The sequence below is a fragment of the Erithacus rubecula genome (assembly GCF_903797595.1).
Source record: "Erithacus rubecula genome assembly, chromosome: 19".
Lineage (NCBI taxonomy): Eukaryota > Metazoa > Chordata > Aves > Passeriformes > Muscicapidae > Erithacus > Erithacus rubecula.
The window spans coordinates 1,424,189-1,442,060 of record NC_136671.1 but is presented as its reverse complement, the minus strand read 5'-3'; the positions used below and the strand labels follow the sequence as shown (position 1 = coordinate 1,442,060).

Sequence of the window (17,872 nt, the reverse complement as noted above, 5' to 3'; positions counted from 1 at the left end):
AAATCCTGAGCAGTGCTTGCCCTTTTCATCCCTGCATCTCATCCAGCAGAACTTTACTATGCTCTTTTTTTTTTTTTTCCCACCCACCTCTTGCTATGAGAGCAAAGGAGCTACTGGTAAAATTAAAGCAGCAAATTTTAAACCAATTTAGCAGCTGTGTCAGAGCCACTTTACCAGCACGTGTGGAGTGCACCAGCTTAGCAATAACCTTTAAAATAGGGTCAAATATGTCCTTATTCTTGTTAGGTGGGATAAACACTGCTCAGAACCTCTGAATTCATTCTTTGAGCATAAACTGGACCTTTATGTGCTGGGAAAAAAAACTTACTTGAAGGGAGATTATTCCATAATTGTCCATTAAGAGGATTTCACACCTTCCTCTGCAGCATCTGCTCCTGGTTCCTGCCGGGCACTGAAAAGCCAGACTAGATGACCATTGATTGCTCTGACTTGTCTGGCAGTTCTTCTGCTCTGCTTCCTAATTGTGCCTGCAAACCCCATCAGGTGCCCCCAACCCTGCTGCTCACACCTGTTCCTTCCTGGCCTGGGAGATGGGGAAGAGCGTCAGGAATAGGCTTGACATGGGAGTTATGGATGCACCAGCACCGAGGTTTGAATTTGTACCTGCAGGCTCCTTCCCCCTTTCACTGGAAGCTTTATAGGAGCAGATTGGAGAGGGGTTGAGATGAAGCAACTTTTCATCCTAATTCCCTGGAGTTCACTGCAAGAATATTTGGAAGCTGTTAAAAATAACAGTGATGGAAAATAATCAGGTGCTCTCAGCTCTGGGACACTCAGTGAAGTGAGTGCTGGATAAAGCCCAGCTTTGGAGTGCTCCTCCTTTTACAAGTCACTAGAATTCTGGGATGCATCAGCTCCTTAATTCTGGCTTTAACTTGAGCACAGGGAGACACTTGTCCTCAGTGGAACTGTGTTGTGTGGCTACACCAGCCAGGGTGAAATTTGGGCAGCTCTTCCACATCCATGTTCCCTCATGCTGCCATGTCCATCCTCAGTGAAACCAGCAGAGTCCCAGCTCAAAACCCTTGTGCCAAAATCCCAGTGCAGGGGAGCAGCTGGGTGGTTGTGCTCTCTGTTCCCGAGGAATTAGAGCCTCATTAGGGGAATGTTGTGGGATTGCATGGAGCTCAGCTCCACCCCTCCAGCTGCATCTGCCTGGAGGCAGAGCTGCCACTTCCAGACACATGGGGCTGTGTCCTCTGCCTTCCCTAAAGAGCCCTGGCCTTCCAGACATGGCTGCCAGTGCCTGGTGGGAAGGGAAATGCTTTTTTCCTCCCCATTTTGGTGGCTGAGTCCCCTCATGCAGCTGCTGCTCCTCCTGCCCCTCTCCCTGCCCTGGAATGAGGGCTATGCTACAGACTCCATGGCTGTTGTTTTCCAATGTCAGGAGGCTGGTGTGACCAGCATGTCCATATCCAGGTGAAAACACCTTGCTGGGCTCTTCCACCCTCTGTCACACTTCCTTGGATTGCCAGCACATGGAGGGTCCCTGTTTTGAAAGCTGGTTTTGGGAGACTTGAGTTCCACCGCTCTGAAGAATGGTGCAGGATTCCAACTTTTCTCTTCCTGAACAAGGGTGTAGCATTGGGCTTTTTCTTTTCCATGGTCCCAGACTTGTGCTGTGTTGTCCCCTGACACTGAGCTCAGCAGGAGTTTACAAGAGCCAGAGAGGAAGGAGGGAGTGGATGGATGTAGAATCATTTAGGTTGGAAAAACCCCTTAAAGAGATCTAGTCCAATCCCTGACCTAACTCTCTGCTGCAGTAAAGGCAAAGGAAACAGTTAAATATATATCTTTTTCAACTTTGCAGTCTCCAATCCTTGTTCTTTAAAGCTTGTTTCCGTGTCTTTTTAGTCCTTGAAGCCCAGGCTGCTTTTATAATGTCACTGGTAGGTGATGCATGAGAAGTGAGATGTGCATGTGAGTCTCAGGCCGTCAGGGCTTGGAGAACAGCTCATTCCTTATGGACTTGGCTGCAGCTCTTTGCCTCCCTCAGTGCCCTTCAGGTGCCAGATAAAGGCAATCACCTTCTCTCTGATCCTGTGGGAGCTGTAAGTGGCTGGTTTGGGCTTGCCCAAATTTCCTGAGTAGCAAAATAAAGGCAGTGGCAGCACCAGGAGGAGCTTTCCCTGCAGGGGAAACCTCCTGACCTGCTGTGTGCTCCCTCTGGATCCTCCTCCTTGCTCTGTATTCCAGAGGGATCCAAGGCATGACTGCTGCCAGCGTGGTGCTTGCTCTGCTAAGGGCAGGAAATTGCTGTAATGCAGGAACAGGGCTGTGCAGTTTGTTCCAGGTGAGGAAACATATATGGGAAAAGTTCCCTGTCCCTTTTATCACCCCATGGCCCTAGATTAGAAACAACAGCACCTGCTGAAAGAGCTGCTCAGGATTACAAATGACTGGGAATCTGCAACAGGAATTCTGTCCCACTGAGGTGAGACCTCACCTGCAAAGCTGCCTCCAGATCTGGGGTTCCAGCACAGGAGGGACCTGGAGCTGCTGGGGAGAGTCCAGAGGAGCCACAGAGACACTGCAAGGGCTGGAGCCCCTCTGCTCTGGAGCCAGGCTGGGAGAGCTGGGGGTGCTCACCTGGAGAGGAGAAGGATCCAGGGAGAGCTCAGAGCCCCTGCCAGGGCCTAAAGGGGCTCCAGGAGAGCTGGAGAGGGACTGGGGACAAGGGATGGAGGGACAGGACACAGGGAATGGCTCCCACTGCCAGAGGGCAGGGCTGGATGGGATATTGGGGAGGAATTGTTCCCTTGGGAATATTTGGAGAGTGGGCAGGCCCTGGCACAGGGTGCCCAGAGCAGCTGTGGCTGCCCCTGGATCCGTGGCAGTGCCCAAGGCCAGGCTGCACAATGGGGCTTGGACAGTGGAAGGTGTCTCTGCCCATGGCAGGGGTGGAACAAGATGGGCTCTAAGGTCTCTTCACACCCAAACCATTCCATGGTTCTGTTAAATGCTTTGCTCTAGATACCAACCCTGTGCCTTTGAGAGCCCTGCACCACTCTTTGCTTTTCCCATACTCTTCCTCACTCCTGCTGCTCTCTGGCTTCTCCACCATTTTTTTCCTTGCTCCATGGTAGAGCAATGCCAAGGGAAGAGATGGAAGTAGTGGCTGTAGCAGCTCTGATAAATTGGCTCAGGTCTTAATGGCTGCAGCAACTGAAATTCCTGCTCAACTGTTACTGCTGCTGTTGGGAGTTTTCAAAAACAAAACCCAACAAAGCTTGTACTGAAAAAAAAACAAGCTAAAGGTTGTTTGAAGGCCAGCAGGCTGGCTGGGATGCTCCTGACTCCTCCTGACTTCCCTGTGCTGCAGGGATGGGAGAAGCTCAGTGGGAAGGGCTTTGGGAACGCCCTTGTTCCTTACAGGGAAGGGACTTGAATGTCAATGGGATGCAAGTATTTAAATCAGTTAAGTGCTTTGGCAGACCTGTCCCCTTTCCTTCGAGACTGGAATTTAGGTACTGAGCTGTCCCTTCCAGCGCCTGCTCCAGAATTAATGTGGCTTTGTTCTGTGCTGGCAGCAAAGGGGGAGGAAGGAGTTGGGTTTCCTTGTCATGTGGGTCTTAACTCACCTGGAAGGCTCCAGCCAGGCCAGGTGCAGTTGGAGGCACCCCCTTGTTTATGCTTGTCCAAGGTGTTTGTGTTCCAGCCTCGCCAGTCGATGAAATGTTGTCCCTCTCAGATTTGTCCAGGCTGGGAAGGAGCCCTGGCTGTTTGTGCATTCCAGGCTGGTGCTGAGGGAAGAGGCAGCTTATTGTGCAGAGTAAATCTGTCACCCCAGTGCTTGCAGGTCTTGCTGAAGAGGAGCTAACTGAAAACAGTGCCTGGAGTATCCCAAATAGGAGAAATGAGGGAAAGAAAGAGCCAATGGAAGTTCAAACTCTCATTTGTTAGAGCAGTGCCATTTCAGGTTTGGGCATGTTGTTTTCCTTACAGGAATCCCTTAAAGCAAGAAGGAGCATCCAGGAAGGGGGTGGGGGATCTTTGGGATGCTAGGCTGGATTTCTCAAATCCCAGAGCAGGGCTGAACAGGCTGGCAGCAGTTGTGACTCAGCCCCATCTGATGCTGCTGTGCCACCCTTGACGTGTGCCCTGTTTGCCACCTCATCCAGAGTGCTGCAGGAGCAGAGCCATGACTCCAGCAGGCTTTTCCTCTCCTCCTAATGAGCCCATTTGTTAGAGGTGTGACAGAATTTTTGACTGAGAGGAAGAAGGGTCATTTTTCAGGAGAAGATAAAATCTGAGGGCCTGGCAGTGTGTGTCACTGGGGGATAGCAAAGCTTTTTGCAGGAGGAAGAAAGTCCCAAATCCTTGCTCAGGTATTCCAGGAGTAATTTGCTGTGTTATCTCCATTTCCAGCTGAATCTAGAAGTGGTTTCTAAACATTTGGAGCTGTAAATTACTGAGGAGATAAAAATGGGTTGGTACCTCTCCATGGACCTTGCTGGAATGGCATCCTTGGGGTCACATTGGTCTTTGCTCAGGCTTTGGGGAGCTGTGGAGTGCAGGACTCTGCTGTCACACGGGGTCTTACATTGTCCCTGCTCACAGCTTGAACTTTAGAAACCTGATGGAATGTTAAATAGCAGACAGATGACTCCCAAGAGGCAACTTCTGTCCAACTTAAAGTGACACAGCAGTGATAAAGCCTGGATTTTACCAAGTCTTGTCAATAGATTTTGAAGGCAGGTGGTATTTTGTCTCCCCTTTAGGACTGCAAAGAGTCCTGGAGGAGCAATGGCTTTGAATTGATGAGCGTATTGGGAATGGAGCAAGAGGATTTCCAGGCTGATTTTATGCTCAGGACTCTGGGCTCAAGTGTTGCTCTGATGTTGCAGAACATCTCTGTAGTGACACTTGTGTGGCCCAGAGTGATTAACTTGTGCTCTCTCTTCAGCAGTCCATGAACTCGAGTACCACAGCACTGCCCACTGACATGCCAAGCTTCAACCTCATCAGTGAGAGCCTCTCTTTTGACTTCAAGGATACAGACATGAAGAGGCTGTCCATGGAAATCGAGAAGGAGAAGTACGTGGCATGCATCCAGTCTGGGCTGGGCTGGGATTTGTGCTGGACATGAGCCAGGTGTGGCCAGGAAGGCCAAGGGCAGCTGGGCTGTGCCAGCCCTGGGTGGCAGCAGGAGCAGGGCAGTGTCCCTGCTTTGTTCTGGCCCTGCTGGGGCACCTCCAGTGCTGGGGCAGCTCTGGAACCCTCCTGACAGCAGAGACCTGGAGGGGCTGGGGCGTGTCCAGGGCAGGGACAGAGCTGGGGAAGGGGCTGCAGCCCCAGGAGAGGCTGAGGGAGCTGGAAAGGGGCTCAGCCTGGAGCAAAGGAGGCTCAGGGGGCCCTTGTGGCTCTGCACAACTCCCTGACAGGAGGGGACAGCCGGGGGGGGTCGGGCTCAGGGAACAGGGAACAGGGACAGGAGGAGAGGGAACGGCCTCAGGCTGGGCCAGGGGAGGCTCAGGGTGGATTTTGGGAACACTTCTTCATGGAAAGAGCTGTCCAGCCCTGGCACAGCTGCCCAGGGGAGTGCTGGAATCTCTATCCCTGAAGGGACGTAAAGGCCATGTGGATGTGGCACATGAGGACATGGGGCAGTGGTGGCCTTGGCAGTGCTGAGGAATGATTGGATTTGGTAACCTCAGAGAGCTTTTCCAGCCTGAACAATTCTGTGCTTGTCCTGGCTGAGCCTTTACCTGGTGGGGGCCTGTCCCTGCCACCTGCTCACAGGTGAGCTCAGAGCCCTGCTCTTCCTCTCTGTGTAGAACCCTGGCTCCTGCTCAGGCTGGAATTGCCCATGGTGGTGGAAAGGGTTAACAGCAGGCTGAGTGCTGGAGGCCTGAGCTGGAGGCTTTGCAGGTGTCCAGGGAATGTGGAGGTAGCTGGGGTGTGTTAAGGTCCTGCACTAGGGCTTTAACCCCTTTTCTTGGAATTTGTGTCACGTTCTGGATAAAAAAGTGTTTGCCAGCAAGTTTGGCTGTGATTATGAGCTTTGATCTTGTGTTTTCCTGAGGGTGTAAGTGTAGCCTTCGAAATTACCAATTGAGCAGAAATCAAAGCAGATCAGATTTTAATCTCTGTAGTAATGATGTGCTTTGTTCATCGATTCTGTGGGAGATCAAAGCCACAATGGCTCTGGCATCCTGCTCTGGCCAAAACTTCCCCAGGCTGGAATGCCACACCCCTGGATCCCACAGGGTGCCTTGCTTCGCCTCTGCTCTCTGCCCTCACCATCCTAGAGACGGGAGATTAAGAACTTTTTAAAACTTTTCCCAAAGCCAGAAGGAAAAAAGATAGAAGCTGAAAATAACAGGATAATTCCTGGTTCTGTACCCAGGTTGCTATCTAGGTCATGCTGCTCTCCTGAGCAGGGAGAGCTGCCTCTGCCAAATGCTGAAAGCAATAGGATGCTTTTTCTGTCTTCTCTGGGGCTGTTCTCTTTCCTTGGGTGCTGGAATAAACCTCTCTACAAATTTTGGCACTGGAAAGGGTTCCTATTACCCTGCTGGCCCTCTGACCTGGCTCAGGGGGTTAATCACAGGTACAAAACTCATGGGGTGATTTTTCCAGTTGATTTTTCATTGTGGAAGGCAGTTCAGGATGAGTCCTGGGAATGGCTGGCTTTGGGGGTGGTTTATTCCTTTTCTTTCTGTGTTTTTTGGAGAGTTTCTCTCTGCCAGGGATGTTCTGTTCTATCCCTCCTGATATTTTGGGGACAGCACTTGCTCTCACACAGTTTACAAGCTACATCCCTCTAAAACACGACAAGTCAGTACATCAGTGTCCTTCCTCATGGAAAGATTTGTGAATTTGAGTTATAGAACAAGTTTGGGGAGGGATGGAGGGGTGTACAGCTCTCCTGAGTAGCTGCTTAAAAATGGTGTAAACCTCTGTCAGCTTCACTTGCAAATTGGGAGACTTAAAATACCACCCAGCTTGGCTTTAATAGTGTATAATAATGTAACTTACACTTTTATTGCTGGGTTGGCTGTCTGAGTCCCCTTTAATAAGGAACAAATAATTGCTCTGTGTAGCTCACTGTGTGCTATAAACTGATATTATCAGTTCCACACGCTAAAAATAATGCAGAAAAGCTGTTTCTGTTATAATTCTATTATCAGGTGTCACGTCAGCAGTTGGTCAGTGCTAACCCAGGGCTGTTCTGTGTGTGTGTTAGGGTGGAGTACATGGAGAAGAGCAAGCACCTGCAGGAGCAGCTCAACGAGCTGAAGACAGAAATTGAGGCACTGAAGCTCAAGGAGAGAGAGACAGCTCTGGATATTTTGCACAACGAGAACTCCAGCCGGGGCAACAGCAAGCACAACACGATTAAAAAGGTATCAGAGGGCTTGTATCTCCCCTGATGAAACCCTTTAAAAAGAACCCTAAATTCACCCTTCTTTTGATAATAAAATTGTTGGATCTAGGCTTTCTCCCCCAGCTGCTTAGCTTTGATCAGAGAATTCTAGCTTCTGGTGGTCCTGGTGTCCTGACCCAGCCTGGTCTCTCCAGTGCTGTGGGAAGGGATGTGAAGGTCTTGCTGTGCCTTACAAGCTGTACAAGGATGTTGTTGGAAGGGCTCTGCTTCCCTAGTGAACAGGAAAAGCCCTCCCTGCCTATTGCAGCCATTCCCTACGAGCACTGAGCTTGTCTGGTGAATAATGAGGGCAGAAATACTCCTGGCTTAGGAGATCTCCGTGGAAAAAGCCAAAAGCTCTTCCTCTCTTTTAATCTCTCTAGAGAAACCTCTAGTGCAGCTTCAGTCACTAACAGCAAAGCCTTTGCTGGCAGAGGGTGTGAGACCTCTGCTCCCTGGAGCCACCTGCCTCCCAAAATGGGGCTGCCATGAGGAGCTTCAGCCAAAATTTGAGGCTGCCTGGGTCTGCAAACGTGGGGCTCACCTGAAAGCTCACAACAAAACCCCTTCTTTATTTCTACATCCCATCTCTTTCCTTTGCCTCGGTGCTGGGCTCTGTAATGAGGGGCTGGGGGCACATCCATGATGGATTTGGATGGTGGTGGTCAGCCCCACTCACCTGCAAAGGCTTTTTTTCCCTGCAAAGGCTTTTTCCTGGCTGGCTTTCCACTAGCAGCTGTCCTCGGGAAGGATTCGGAAATCCGTACGGCACGGGATGCAGGCTGTGGTAACAACTGCAGGCTTGAAAAAGAAATCCTGCTCTCTTTACTACTCCCAGCCAAGAGTAATGTCTAAAAGGATTTGGAAATATCAGTTCTTGCCAACTTTCATGGCTGGGAGTTTGTGATCACTGAATTGGGGCAGGACAATGAATCTAGCGGGGCTCACTCGCCACTTTCCCTGTGCTGGCCTGGAGCTATTCAGGTTCCTGTCACACTAGAGCAGAGAAAATAAAAATCATCACAAACCCTTTTGTCATTGTAGAATCTGGAGGCGTTTCTGCTCCCAGTAGGTTTTGGGTAGGATTTGTCTCTGTGTTCCAAGTCCTTGGTTTAAACAGAAACTGCTAAATTTTCACTTCTGACAGAGAGGAGTTCATAGAGAGCTGATGGTCCCATTTGTCTCCCTTAAAGAGAGTGGCTGGGCCATCATTTCCATGTCTGTCAGGGCTTGTCACGGTGCAGTCACTTTGCCTCCCTTTGAAGATGGAGCCTTGTCCTGTCCCCTCCCTTCTGGAGGGAGCAGGGGATGCCTGGCTGCTGCATCTCAGCAAGGAGCAAAGGTTCCCAAATAATAGACTATTAGTGGAGACATCAGAGGGAAATTACAGCCTGCTCTGCTCAGGGAGGTCAGCAGAGCTTTTGTCTTCGCCGTGGTGAAGGCAAGGAAACACAGGGCACTGGGAATGGGATATCAGTGCAGCAACACTTCAATGGCACCAACCCTCTGCCTCACCTGGAAGCTGCTGATCGCTCCAGGCAAGCCCTAAGATCCCACAAATCACCTGCCCTTCTACCACACACGGGGGATTATTATTATTGTTTGTTGTTAATTTTATTTTGCTGGTTTAGCCTCAAGCCCAGGGCAGAAGACCTATCTGCATTTGAGAATTCCAAGTAGGTTATTCCAAGGTACTCTGTGTGGGGGTGCTGGGATCTGGCTGTGGCACTAACCCGTGCATGAGCTTGCCTGCGCTCCAGCGGGACCCGTGCCCGCAGTCACCCGTCCAGCCTGCCTCTCCCTCCCTCAGGAGCACTCCCAGCCTCTCTGCATTTGTTCCTGCACCTGATCCTCCGTGCTGGGAAGTTTCTTTCTTGGCAGGAGTTGAGTTGGCAACCTCAGAGGGGGAGTGCAGGTAGAGGCATTTAAATAATTCAGCCTGTTTTTGCACCGGTGGTTGGGAGTCTATCGGAGGTGCAGGGCAGCCTTTGAAGATTCCTTTAATGAAGTAAACCAGCACCTTCCCCCCTTGTTTGTTGCAGAAAGAAATTCAGGATGCAAAAAAAAAAAAATTATCCCAAACAAACAGCCAAACCCCATCAACTCTGCTGCCAGCACTGTCAAAACAGGCTAAAAATGCACATCTCTGTCTTGGAGCAGAGCAGCACAAGGGTGCTCTGCCTGTTTGAGAAGCATCCCAGGGAGGTAAAGCAGAGGATTGAGGACAACTGGTGTCTGTCTGCAGGTGGCTCTTGTGCCAGGGAAAGGTCACCAGCACACCTGGGGACAGGAGTTGTTCCTTCTGCCTGCACTGCCTCTGCCTGTCCCTCAGCTCCTCCCGTCTGGGAGTCCTGCTCTGTTAATGCCACATCTCTTATTCCTGGATCCTGCTTTCCTCCAAGGATTTGCCCTCAATCCACAGGCTGTATGTGCTGAGCATCCACTCCCTCCTTTGGGAGGGTGATGTGTTGAAGTTTACCTGTTCTGCCCTGGGGTGAGGTTCTTGCACATTCACAGGGTTTTGGGAGCTTGGAGTCAGTGGCACTCAGGGAAGTGCTGGGATACCACACTCACAGGTGCCAGAGCTGGTGGGAAAATGCTTTTGGAAAAGATAGATCAATTCCCCAGCACCTCTGGAGCTTGGGAGCACAGGCAGGAGGTTTTTTTACCCAGGAGAAGAACTCAGCACAAGGCTGTGCTCTTCTTCACTGCACCAGCCATTCCAAGGGCTGCAAATTCCTGGAGTTTGGGGTTTGTGGCGGCTCTGGGGAACTGCAGGTGTTCCCCAAAAGAGGCTGCTCTCATTGTTAAGCACTTCCATGGGGAAGAGGCTAAAAGGGGTGACCCTGCAGGTCTGAGCCACCTTAGGGGAGGTGTTGGATATCTCCATATTACCTGTGGATAAAATTCATTATCCCATCCCACCTGGAAGAGCACCATGGCAGGTAAATTTGGGGTGAAATCCACAGTAGAAGGAGGTGAAATGAAGCCCTGGCAGTTGGTGGGAAGACTCTTCCAGCAGCTGGGAGTGCTCCAGTGCCCAGGAGGAGCCCCCATAATTAAAGCAGCTGCACAGCAAGTGCTGCAGTGTGACCTCTGGGGTTTGGTGCCTGCCTTTGAAGGCGCCTGCTAAGTTTTTCATGTTTAATTACGTGGTTAACATGCTAATCCCTTTTTATGAGCTCTGTGGGCACAGCACAGACACCTCATCTGGAAGTTGCTCTCCCTTCTCTGTAGCTCCCTGCCGTGGGCTGGTGCTGTGGCTCCAGCTGGCTCAGATTCAGGAGGGTTTGTCACTTTGGCTGTGGTAGAGAGTGAAAAACCCACTTCTTCCTCATCTCCTCCACTGCAGGAAAGCTCCCAGGACAGGCTGCTAAAACACAATCAGGTCTTTGATTCCAGTTGCTTTCTTCTTGCACAGTCATGCTTATTTACTGGGATTTAAGCCCTTTGAAGTATCCAGGCAAGGAGCAAATCTCCACGCCTGTTCCCAGACAAGCAGCTTTGTCGTTGAGCCTCTGGTCCTTACACAGGCAGCCTTGGCCTCTCCTGCCAGGCTCTCACGTGGCTGAGAGCAGCTTCTCCAGGCCTTGAGCTCAATCCCAGGGGATCACTTTTGGGGCCCATGAGATCATGCAGATCCTGCTGGCTCCTCTCCTAGCTCTGATCCTGCACGTGGTGCAGTTTTGCCCTTGGCTTGGATAATGATCCTTGTGGAGATGCTTTGTGGTCTGAGCTGGGGGTGTTCAGGCTGGAGAAGAGAAGGCTCCAGGGTGACCTTAGTGCCTCTCCCAGTGCCTAAAGGAGAGCTGGAGAGGGACTTGGGTCAGAGGATGAAGGGACAGGACACAGGGAATGGCTTCCCACTGCCAGAGGGCAGGGCTGGATGGGATATTGGGAAGGAATTGTTCCCTGGGAGGGTGGGCAGGCCTTGGCACAGGGTGCCTAGAGCAGCTGTGGCTGCCCCTGGATCCCTGGCAGTGCCCAAGGCCAGGCTGGACAGGGTGTGGAGCAGTCTGGGGTAGTGGAAGGTGTCCCTGACTGTGGCATGGAGCAGGACTGGATGAGTTTTTAGGTCCCCTTTGGCTTTAACCAATGTACAGTTCCCAGCTGGAAGCACAGAAGGGTGAGTGGGGCAGAGCCAGGGGGACTGTTGCAGCCTTGTGTTCCCTCCTGCCACCTTTGGGATAAGCTGTGGTCTGTCCTTGTGGTGCCTGGTGATGGCACTGCTGCCTGAGTGTCTCATTATGCAGACAGAATGTGCCACCCCCAGATGTCACAAGGCTCCTTCATCATCTGGACAGGTGGAAGGATTTTGGGAGGCTGCCACTGGGGCAGGCATTTTCTGTTTTCCACCTGCACTGGGCAAGCAGCGTGCTAGGGATCACTGAAACTTGTCCCTTGAGGACTTCACAATTCCTGTGGGAACACAGTCTAGGGGTCTCCCTTTCTCATCTCTCCCTTTCTGGAACTGCAGATTCCCTGGAATAGGTCTGTTTTGCTCTAGTGGTTTGCTGGAAGAAGGGACCAGCAAAAGGAATGCTCTGGGAGGGACAAAAGGAGGGAGCCTGGGTGGGACAGAGCAGGCTGAGCTGCCATCCTTCCCTGTGGATCGTGGACAGGGGTGAGGTGCCCTTCAGTGTCCTGCAGGGCTGTACAACCCAATCCCAGCTGGAAAGGGAAGGCAGAAGAGGCACACCACTAGCAAGGGACTTCCCCAGGAGAAGCAGCACCAGAGTTTCCCCTTTCCTTGGGATCTGTGAGGCTGGAAAAGATGAGTGAGGCTGCCAGCTTCTCTCTCAGCCTGGCACCTGGCTGGGGTGCAGGTGGGAGCCAGGAGATATCCAGTGGGCACAGCAGCTCTGGGAACACATTTTCCAAGTGCAGGAGGAGCGGGAGGCTCATCCCACGTGGATCTTACCCACACCCCCCCACGTGTGAGAGACCACATCCCTTCCAGGTTCATTTTCTCCCCGCTGCTCAGAGCTGGGAAGTGAAACTCCCAGGCAGTTAAACTGGGACGCAGCAGCCTCTTTTCCTTGTTTACAAGGAACAAGAGGAAAGTAGGAAACGTCAGGCCTATCAGCTATTTCTGTGGCAGCCTTTGAAAAGCGTTTCCTTCACATGGAGCGTCATCTTCTCCTTTCAAATGGGCTCATCAAAGCGTCGGGGGCTGGGGGACAGTTGTGCTCTGGAGAGAATAAACGGCAGCGTGGGAGTGAGAGAGGAGCAGGGAGGGAAATGGGAAGAATCACAGGAAAAGAGGGTTTGGGTTCAAAAGTAACAGTGGGGATTGAAAGGTCCACCTGACCACTGGGACTGGGGAGTGAGCAGGGATGTAGGATAGCACGAGGGCAGCGAGTGGGGAGTAAAGAGGGTTTGGTGTGTGGAGTGATGATTAACAAGGATTGCAGATCTTCCCAGCAGCAGGAAAACATCTTGGCATTGCACAGGGTGAGGGTGGCACAGGTCCCCCTCTCCTCCAGCCCAGCAAGGAAATGAGGCATCTTAAACCTCTCCCTGCTGGGGGAGGCTTGGGGGCAGGTTGGTATGAGTTGCAGCCCTTCCCCCCAGGAGCCTTGGGGGGTTTCCCTGGGCTGAGTTTGCCCAGCCCCAGCAGTGCTGTGCCTGCAATTATTGGGTTACCTACTCCAAACCTACTGTGCCTGCCACACACTTATTGCCTTGCTTTGGTTTGTGTTTCCTAAATCAGATCAGCCTGGCTAGCAGCAGGCTGGAGCAGCCCCAGTGCAGGAATGCAGGGACAGGACTCTTCCCTCTCTTCCCTTCCTCAGATCTTGATTCATCTGAGCTCCGGCCGCTTAATTGCGCTGCCTCTCTCTCCCTCTAAATTTTCCTTGATGGCTCTGGTAGAGCATCAGGAGCCCACCCTCCCTCCTGCAGGAAGGAGATTATCATAATACTGCTTGTAAATCAATTTTTTTTCCTTTTCTCTGCACTGACGAAGATATAAGTCCCTCTTAATCACCCTGCACAGCGTTACACTACGGCGAGGGATATTTATTTCTCCTTGCCTGGCCAGGAAAAGGGGATGTGGAGACTGCAGAGAGTTTTTGGAGGTGTTGGAGGCTTTCCCCTCAAGACATGATGGACAGGCCAGCACAGGGTGGTGCTCTCCTCCTTGCTTCCACATCCCAGAGCAGAAAGGAAAGGAGACCCAGTTAAGGGAGTGGGATTTCCCTGCAGAGAGCTCCCTGTGCCCACCAGCTCCCACAACCCCAGGGCACCTACTGGGATAAATCAGGATGGCCCCAGAAAGAAGGAAAAAGAGTAGGGGAGAGTTTCCCCACCTGGCACAGGCAGTGATCAGGGTGCAGTGAAGAGCAGCCCTGATTTCCTCCTGGGTGATTCCAGTGCCCAGCTGCAGTCAGATGTCAGGAGGCAGCTGCCAGGAGCTGCTGGGCAGAAGGGACCTTAAAACTCATCCAGTGCCACCCCTGCCCTGGGCAGGGACACCTTCCACTGTCCCAGGCTGCTCCAAGCCCTGTCCAGCCTGGCCTGGGACACTGCCAGGGATCCAGGGGGAACCACAGCTACTCTGGGCACGCTGTGCCAGGGCCTGCCAGGGAGGAATCCTGGTGGTGTTTGCCTTTCAGGTGGCAAAATATGGCCACTGCTGGTTGCCAGTGACCCACAGGGCACTGCCTCTTGGGAAGTCTGTGCTCACTCCTCTCCATGGGATCCCATCTCCTCAAGATCTGCCTTTGCTCTGACTCCCTGTGTGGCTGCTCTTCCTGTGTAAAAAGTGTACCACTGAGCCTCTCTGAGAGCCTTTGGATGTTGTGGATGAAGGCATCCAGCAAAGGAGCAGGGCTGCATCTCTCCTTTCTCCCTGCTGGATGCTCCAGAGCTCTGCCTCTGCCTGCTTCCCAAATCTCTGGGCTGAGGCAGGCACAGCTTTGGGCTCAGGCTGCCCTTGGGGTACCCCAGGACCCCCAGAACACATCAGGGGTTAATGGAGAGCAGTGTGTAGCCACAGGCAGAGAGCCAGGCTTGAAACGGTCGGATTCCTTGATAAGCCTGAGGGAAACATCTTCCCTGTGCTCTGTCAGCAGCTGCAGCCAGCTCTGCTCCTGCCAGCAGAGCACTGCCTTTGCCAGGGGGATCCTGCAGGTGCCTCCCCTCGCTGTGCTGGAAGGAGTGAGCTCCTGAGGGCTGGGAGGGGTGGGGGGCTCTGGTTCCCCAGCCAGGCTGCAGAAGGGATGGATTTGGAGGCACAGCATTGGGAAGGAGATGGATGGCAGGTAGATCATGGAATCATGGTATGGTTTGCCTTGGGAAGGTCCTTGAAGCTCATTTCATTCCACCCCTGCCATGGGCAGGGACACCTTCCACTATCCCAGGCTGCTCCAAGCCCTGTCTAACCTGGCCTGGGACACTTCCAGGGATCCAGGGGCAGCCACAGCTGCTCTGGGCACCCTGTGCCAGGGAACAATTCCATCCCAGTATCCCACCCATCCCTGCCCTCTGGCAGTGGGAAGCCATTCCCCCTTACCCTGTGGCTCCAGGCCTTGTCCACAGTCCTTCTCCAGCTGTTTTGGACCCCTTTAGGCACTGGAACACTCCCAGGAATGAGGCTTCCTGTCAGATGTCCCCAGCAGTGGGTCTGGCAGCAGCCCAAGGCTCTCTACCCCTTTTTTTTTTCCCTCACCAACCTCAGAGAAGAAATATGCTGCCTGTAGCACACAGATCCCTGTCCCACCTCTCCCACCTTCAGCCAGCTCTGGAGGGGACACTGGAGCAGCCAGGGGGATACTGAGGAGGAGGAGAGCCAGCCCTGGCCTGGGAGCTGCTGCCAAGAAAGATTATTAAGCCCTTGCAGAAATTTCCTCTGCAATACAGATTTTTTTTTTTCTGACTGGCATTAGGGCTGTGAAGGAATTACTGGGGAGAAGCAGGGAGGGGGGAAGTGCCTGCCAGCTCCGTGGAGAGGCTTAACTCACTGTAAGGTGATCCCAGGATTCCTGTTTCAGCAAAAGTGGCATTCCCAGCAGAAGGCACCGTGCTTGATCCAGCTGAAACCAAGCCCTGGCAATTAGCCACTTGCTGTGGCAAACTCCTGGTGATCCAGCAGCTGCTGGAAGGTGGCACTTCTCCCACTGCACTCCAGTGGGTGCTCATCTGTAAATCCTGGAATTTCTTCCCTGCCCCTGAGGATTTTTTTAATCTTTGGCCCGTTAGCAGTGGGCCCATGGCTGCTCTGTGGGGTATTATTTTTGGGATGGCTGTGGAAAGCTTTCCAAGGGTTTCTGAGTCCTGCAGAGGACAGTCCTGGGAGTGAGGGCTCTCCAGCTCTGTCCTCTGGCAGAGCAGATGGAGTGGGATGAGATGAGCTCCCAGGGTGGCTGCACAGATCACACGTGGTGGGATGGGGTGGGATGTGAGCATGGAGAGGATGGGCCCCGTTTGGTGACAGAGGGGACACGTGTCCAGTGCCTGTCGAAGTTGGGGGTTCTCCCTCAGTTCATTGTTTCTCCTTCAGCTTCCCAAGACCCCCTGTATGTTCTCCTTGTCAGGGGCCCCAGGAGTGGCTCCTGGGATCCAGTTCCCCATGTATTCCACATCCTGGAAGGCTCAGCCATGCCAATGACCTCGCTGGAGTCTCTGCCCCCCTTTCCCTCGGGCTGTGCTTGCTGTGGTGAGGGCTGCATGACCTCGGCTTCTGCACCCCGGGCTCCGACATTCCCTGGTATTTTCAGAGGGATACAGGCAGCAGCTCCCTCCTGGGGGAGCCCTGGGGGAGCCTGGGGTGCCTCCTGATCCCGCTCTGCTCTCTTCCAGCTCACCCTACAGAGCACCAAGTCCCGTGTGGCCTTCTTCGAGGAGCTCTAGGGAACAACTGCTCCACACCGCTGCTGCTTCCCCGCGGCTCCGCCCGGCCGGACCTGCCCGGAGCCGGGGGATCACCCGGACCCGCCGGACCTGCCCAGAGCCCGGGGGCTCCAGAGGGATCACCCGGAGCCTGCCCGGAGCCGGGGGATCACCCGGACCCGCCGGACCTGCCCAGAGCCCGGGGGCTCCAGAGGGATCACCCGGAGCCTGCCCGGAGCCGGGGGATCACCCGGACCCCACTGGCTGCTCCAGCCTCTGCACACCCACAGACTCGGGCCGGCTGCCCACGGACTGTGTGATGTTCTCTAGCTTAGCAGCCTGTCATCCTCCGCTTTACACTTTGTTTTCCTGGGTTTTCCAGCTTTTTTTTTCCTCCTTATTTTTCTAGCATTGTTTCCAGGTTCGGCCCTCCAGGCTTTTCCCTGGAGCCGGGTCGGGGCTGTGGCCGTGCTGCCGGCAGAGCAGCGTGTCCGAGGGTCTCCCCGGGAGGGGTTGTCACCCCTCTGGGTTTTCTCCTGCCGGCTCCGGAGCCCCTTGTGCCGCTCTGGAATTCCACGTGCCGAGCCTGGAGCCCTGCTCCGCTCCAACCCCGGTGCCGGGAGCTCCATTAGGATCCTGAGCATGTTCCAGTGGAGTGCTGTAAATCAGGAACGCCGCGCTGCCTCTCCCAGCGCCCGCTGGGGTGGGAGGGGAGCAGGGAGCGGGAGGACAGGGACCTGGGCCGGGGGGATCCTGGGCTGCTTCCCTGGGGAGAGGTGGGAGGAAGGGCTCCTCCTCTTCCTCCTCCCTGCTGGGAACAGGGAGCGGGAGAACAGCTAGTGCCAACCAAATGAAACCTTATTGTTCCTGCAAACTGTGACAAACCTGGACAGCTTCAGGCTGGGGGGATCCGGGGGCTTTCCCTGGGTCCCAGGGCATCGGAGCCCCCGGGAATGCCGCTATCCCGGGGCTGCCAGCTCCTGCCTGTCCCATCGCGGGTGCCTTTGCTCTGACCCCCCCGCAGGGGGAACAGGGATGTCCTGACCTTCCCTTCCTGTCTCCGTCCCAAATCCTGTGCCCTCTCGGGTGGAATCCTCTTCCAGCTGCGTTTACCCTCCAGCAGAGCCGGTGCTGCCCCGGGGATCCCTCACACCGCCTCAGGATCCCCAATTCCTCCTTCCCACAACCTGACCTGACCCACAGCCCCACCGGAGGCTCAGCCCGGGGCTTGGCTGAGCGGAGTAAATCCCATCCCAATCCTGTTTATTTAAACGCTGGGATCGATTCCCCGCACGTGGCTGCAGTTCGGATGGCTGTGGCCTGGCACAGCCGCTTTCCCATTCCCTGGACTGTTGTACTCCGAAGGAATAACTGTTTTCTCCTGTTTTAATAAAAATTCACAGCACTAGGAGGGGAGCTGAGGCTTCTTTGCTTTTTTTTTCTTTTTTTTTTTTTTTCTTTTTTTTTTTTTTTTTCTTTTTTTTTTTTTTTTTCTTTGGGAAAAGCTGCTCCGAGCGCGGCTGCCGCAGTTAGCGGTGCCGGGATTAATGGGAAGCGCAGCTGCAGTGCCGGGATCCCTCCGGCAGCTCCTGCGGGATCGGGAGCGCTCCAGGCTCCCGCTGTCCCCGCTCCTCGGGGCTCTTGTCATCC

At 53.5% G+C, this 17,872-nt stretch overlaps 1 protein-coding gene across 4 annotated transcripts in view; it reads left to right on the top strand.

Moving 5' to 3' along the window:
- Positions 1-16,379, top strand: part of NF2 (NF2, moesin-ezrin-radixin like (MERLIN) tumor suppressor) — a 45,931-nt gene extending 29,552 nt beyond the window's left edge. Inside the window, exons 14-17 of one of the 4 annotated variants that reach the window (XM_079322816.1) lie at positions 4,928-5,058; positions 7,211-7,370; positions 16,193-16,322; positions 16,359-16,379. In XM_079322816.1, the coding sequence (XP_079178942.1) occupies positions 4,928-5,058; positions 7,211-7,370; positions 16,193-16,243 (342 nt within the window). In that variant the 3' untranslated portion in view covers positions 16,244-16,322; positions 16,359-16,379. Of the gene's footprint in view, positions 1-4,927; positions 5,059-7,210; positions 7,371-9,021; positions 9,082-16,192; positions 16,328-16,358 lie in introns of those variants that run through there. The other 3 variants (XM_079322818.1, XM_079322817.1, XM_079322819.1) reach the window with 3 other exon arrangements.
- The last annotated feature ends 1,493 nt before the right edge of the window (positions 16,380-17,872 follow it).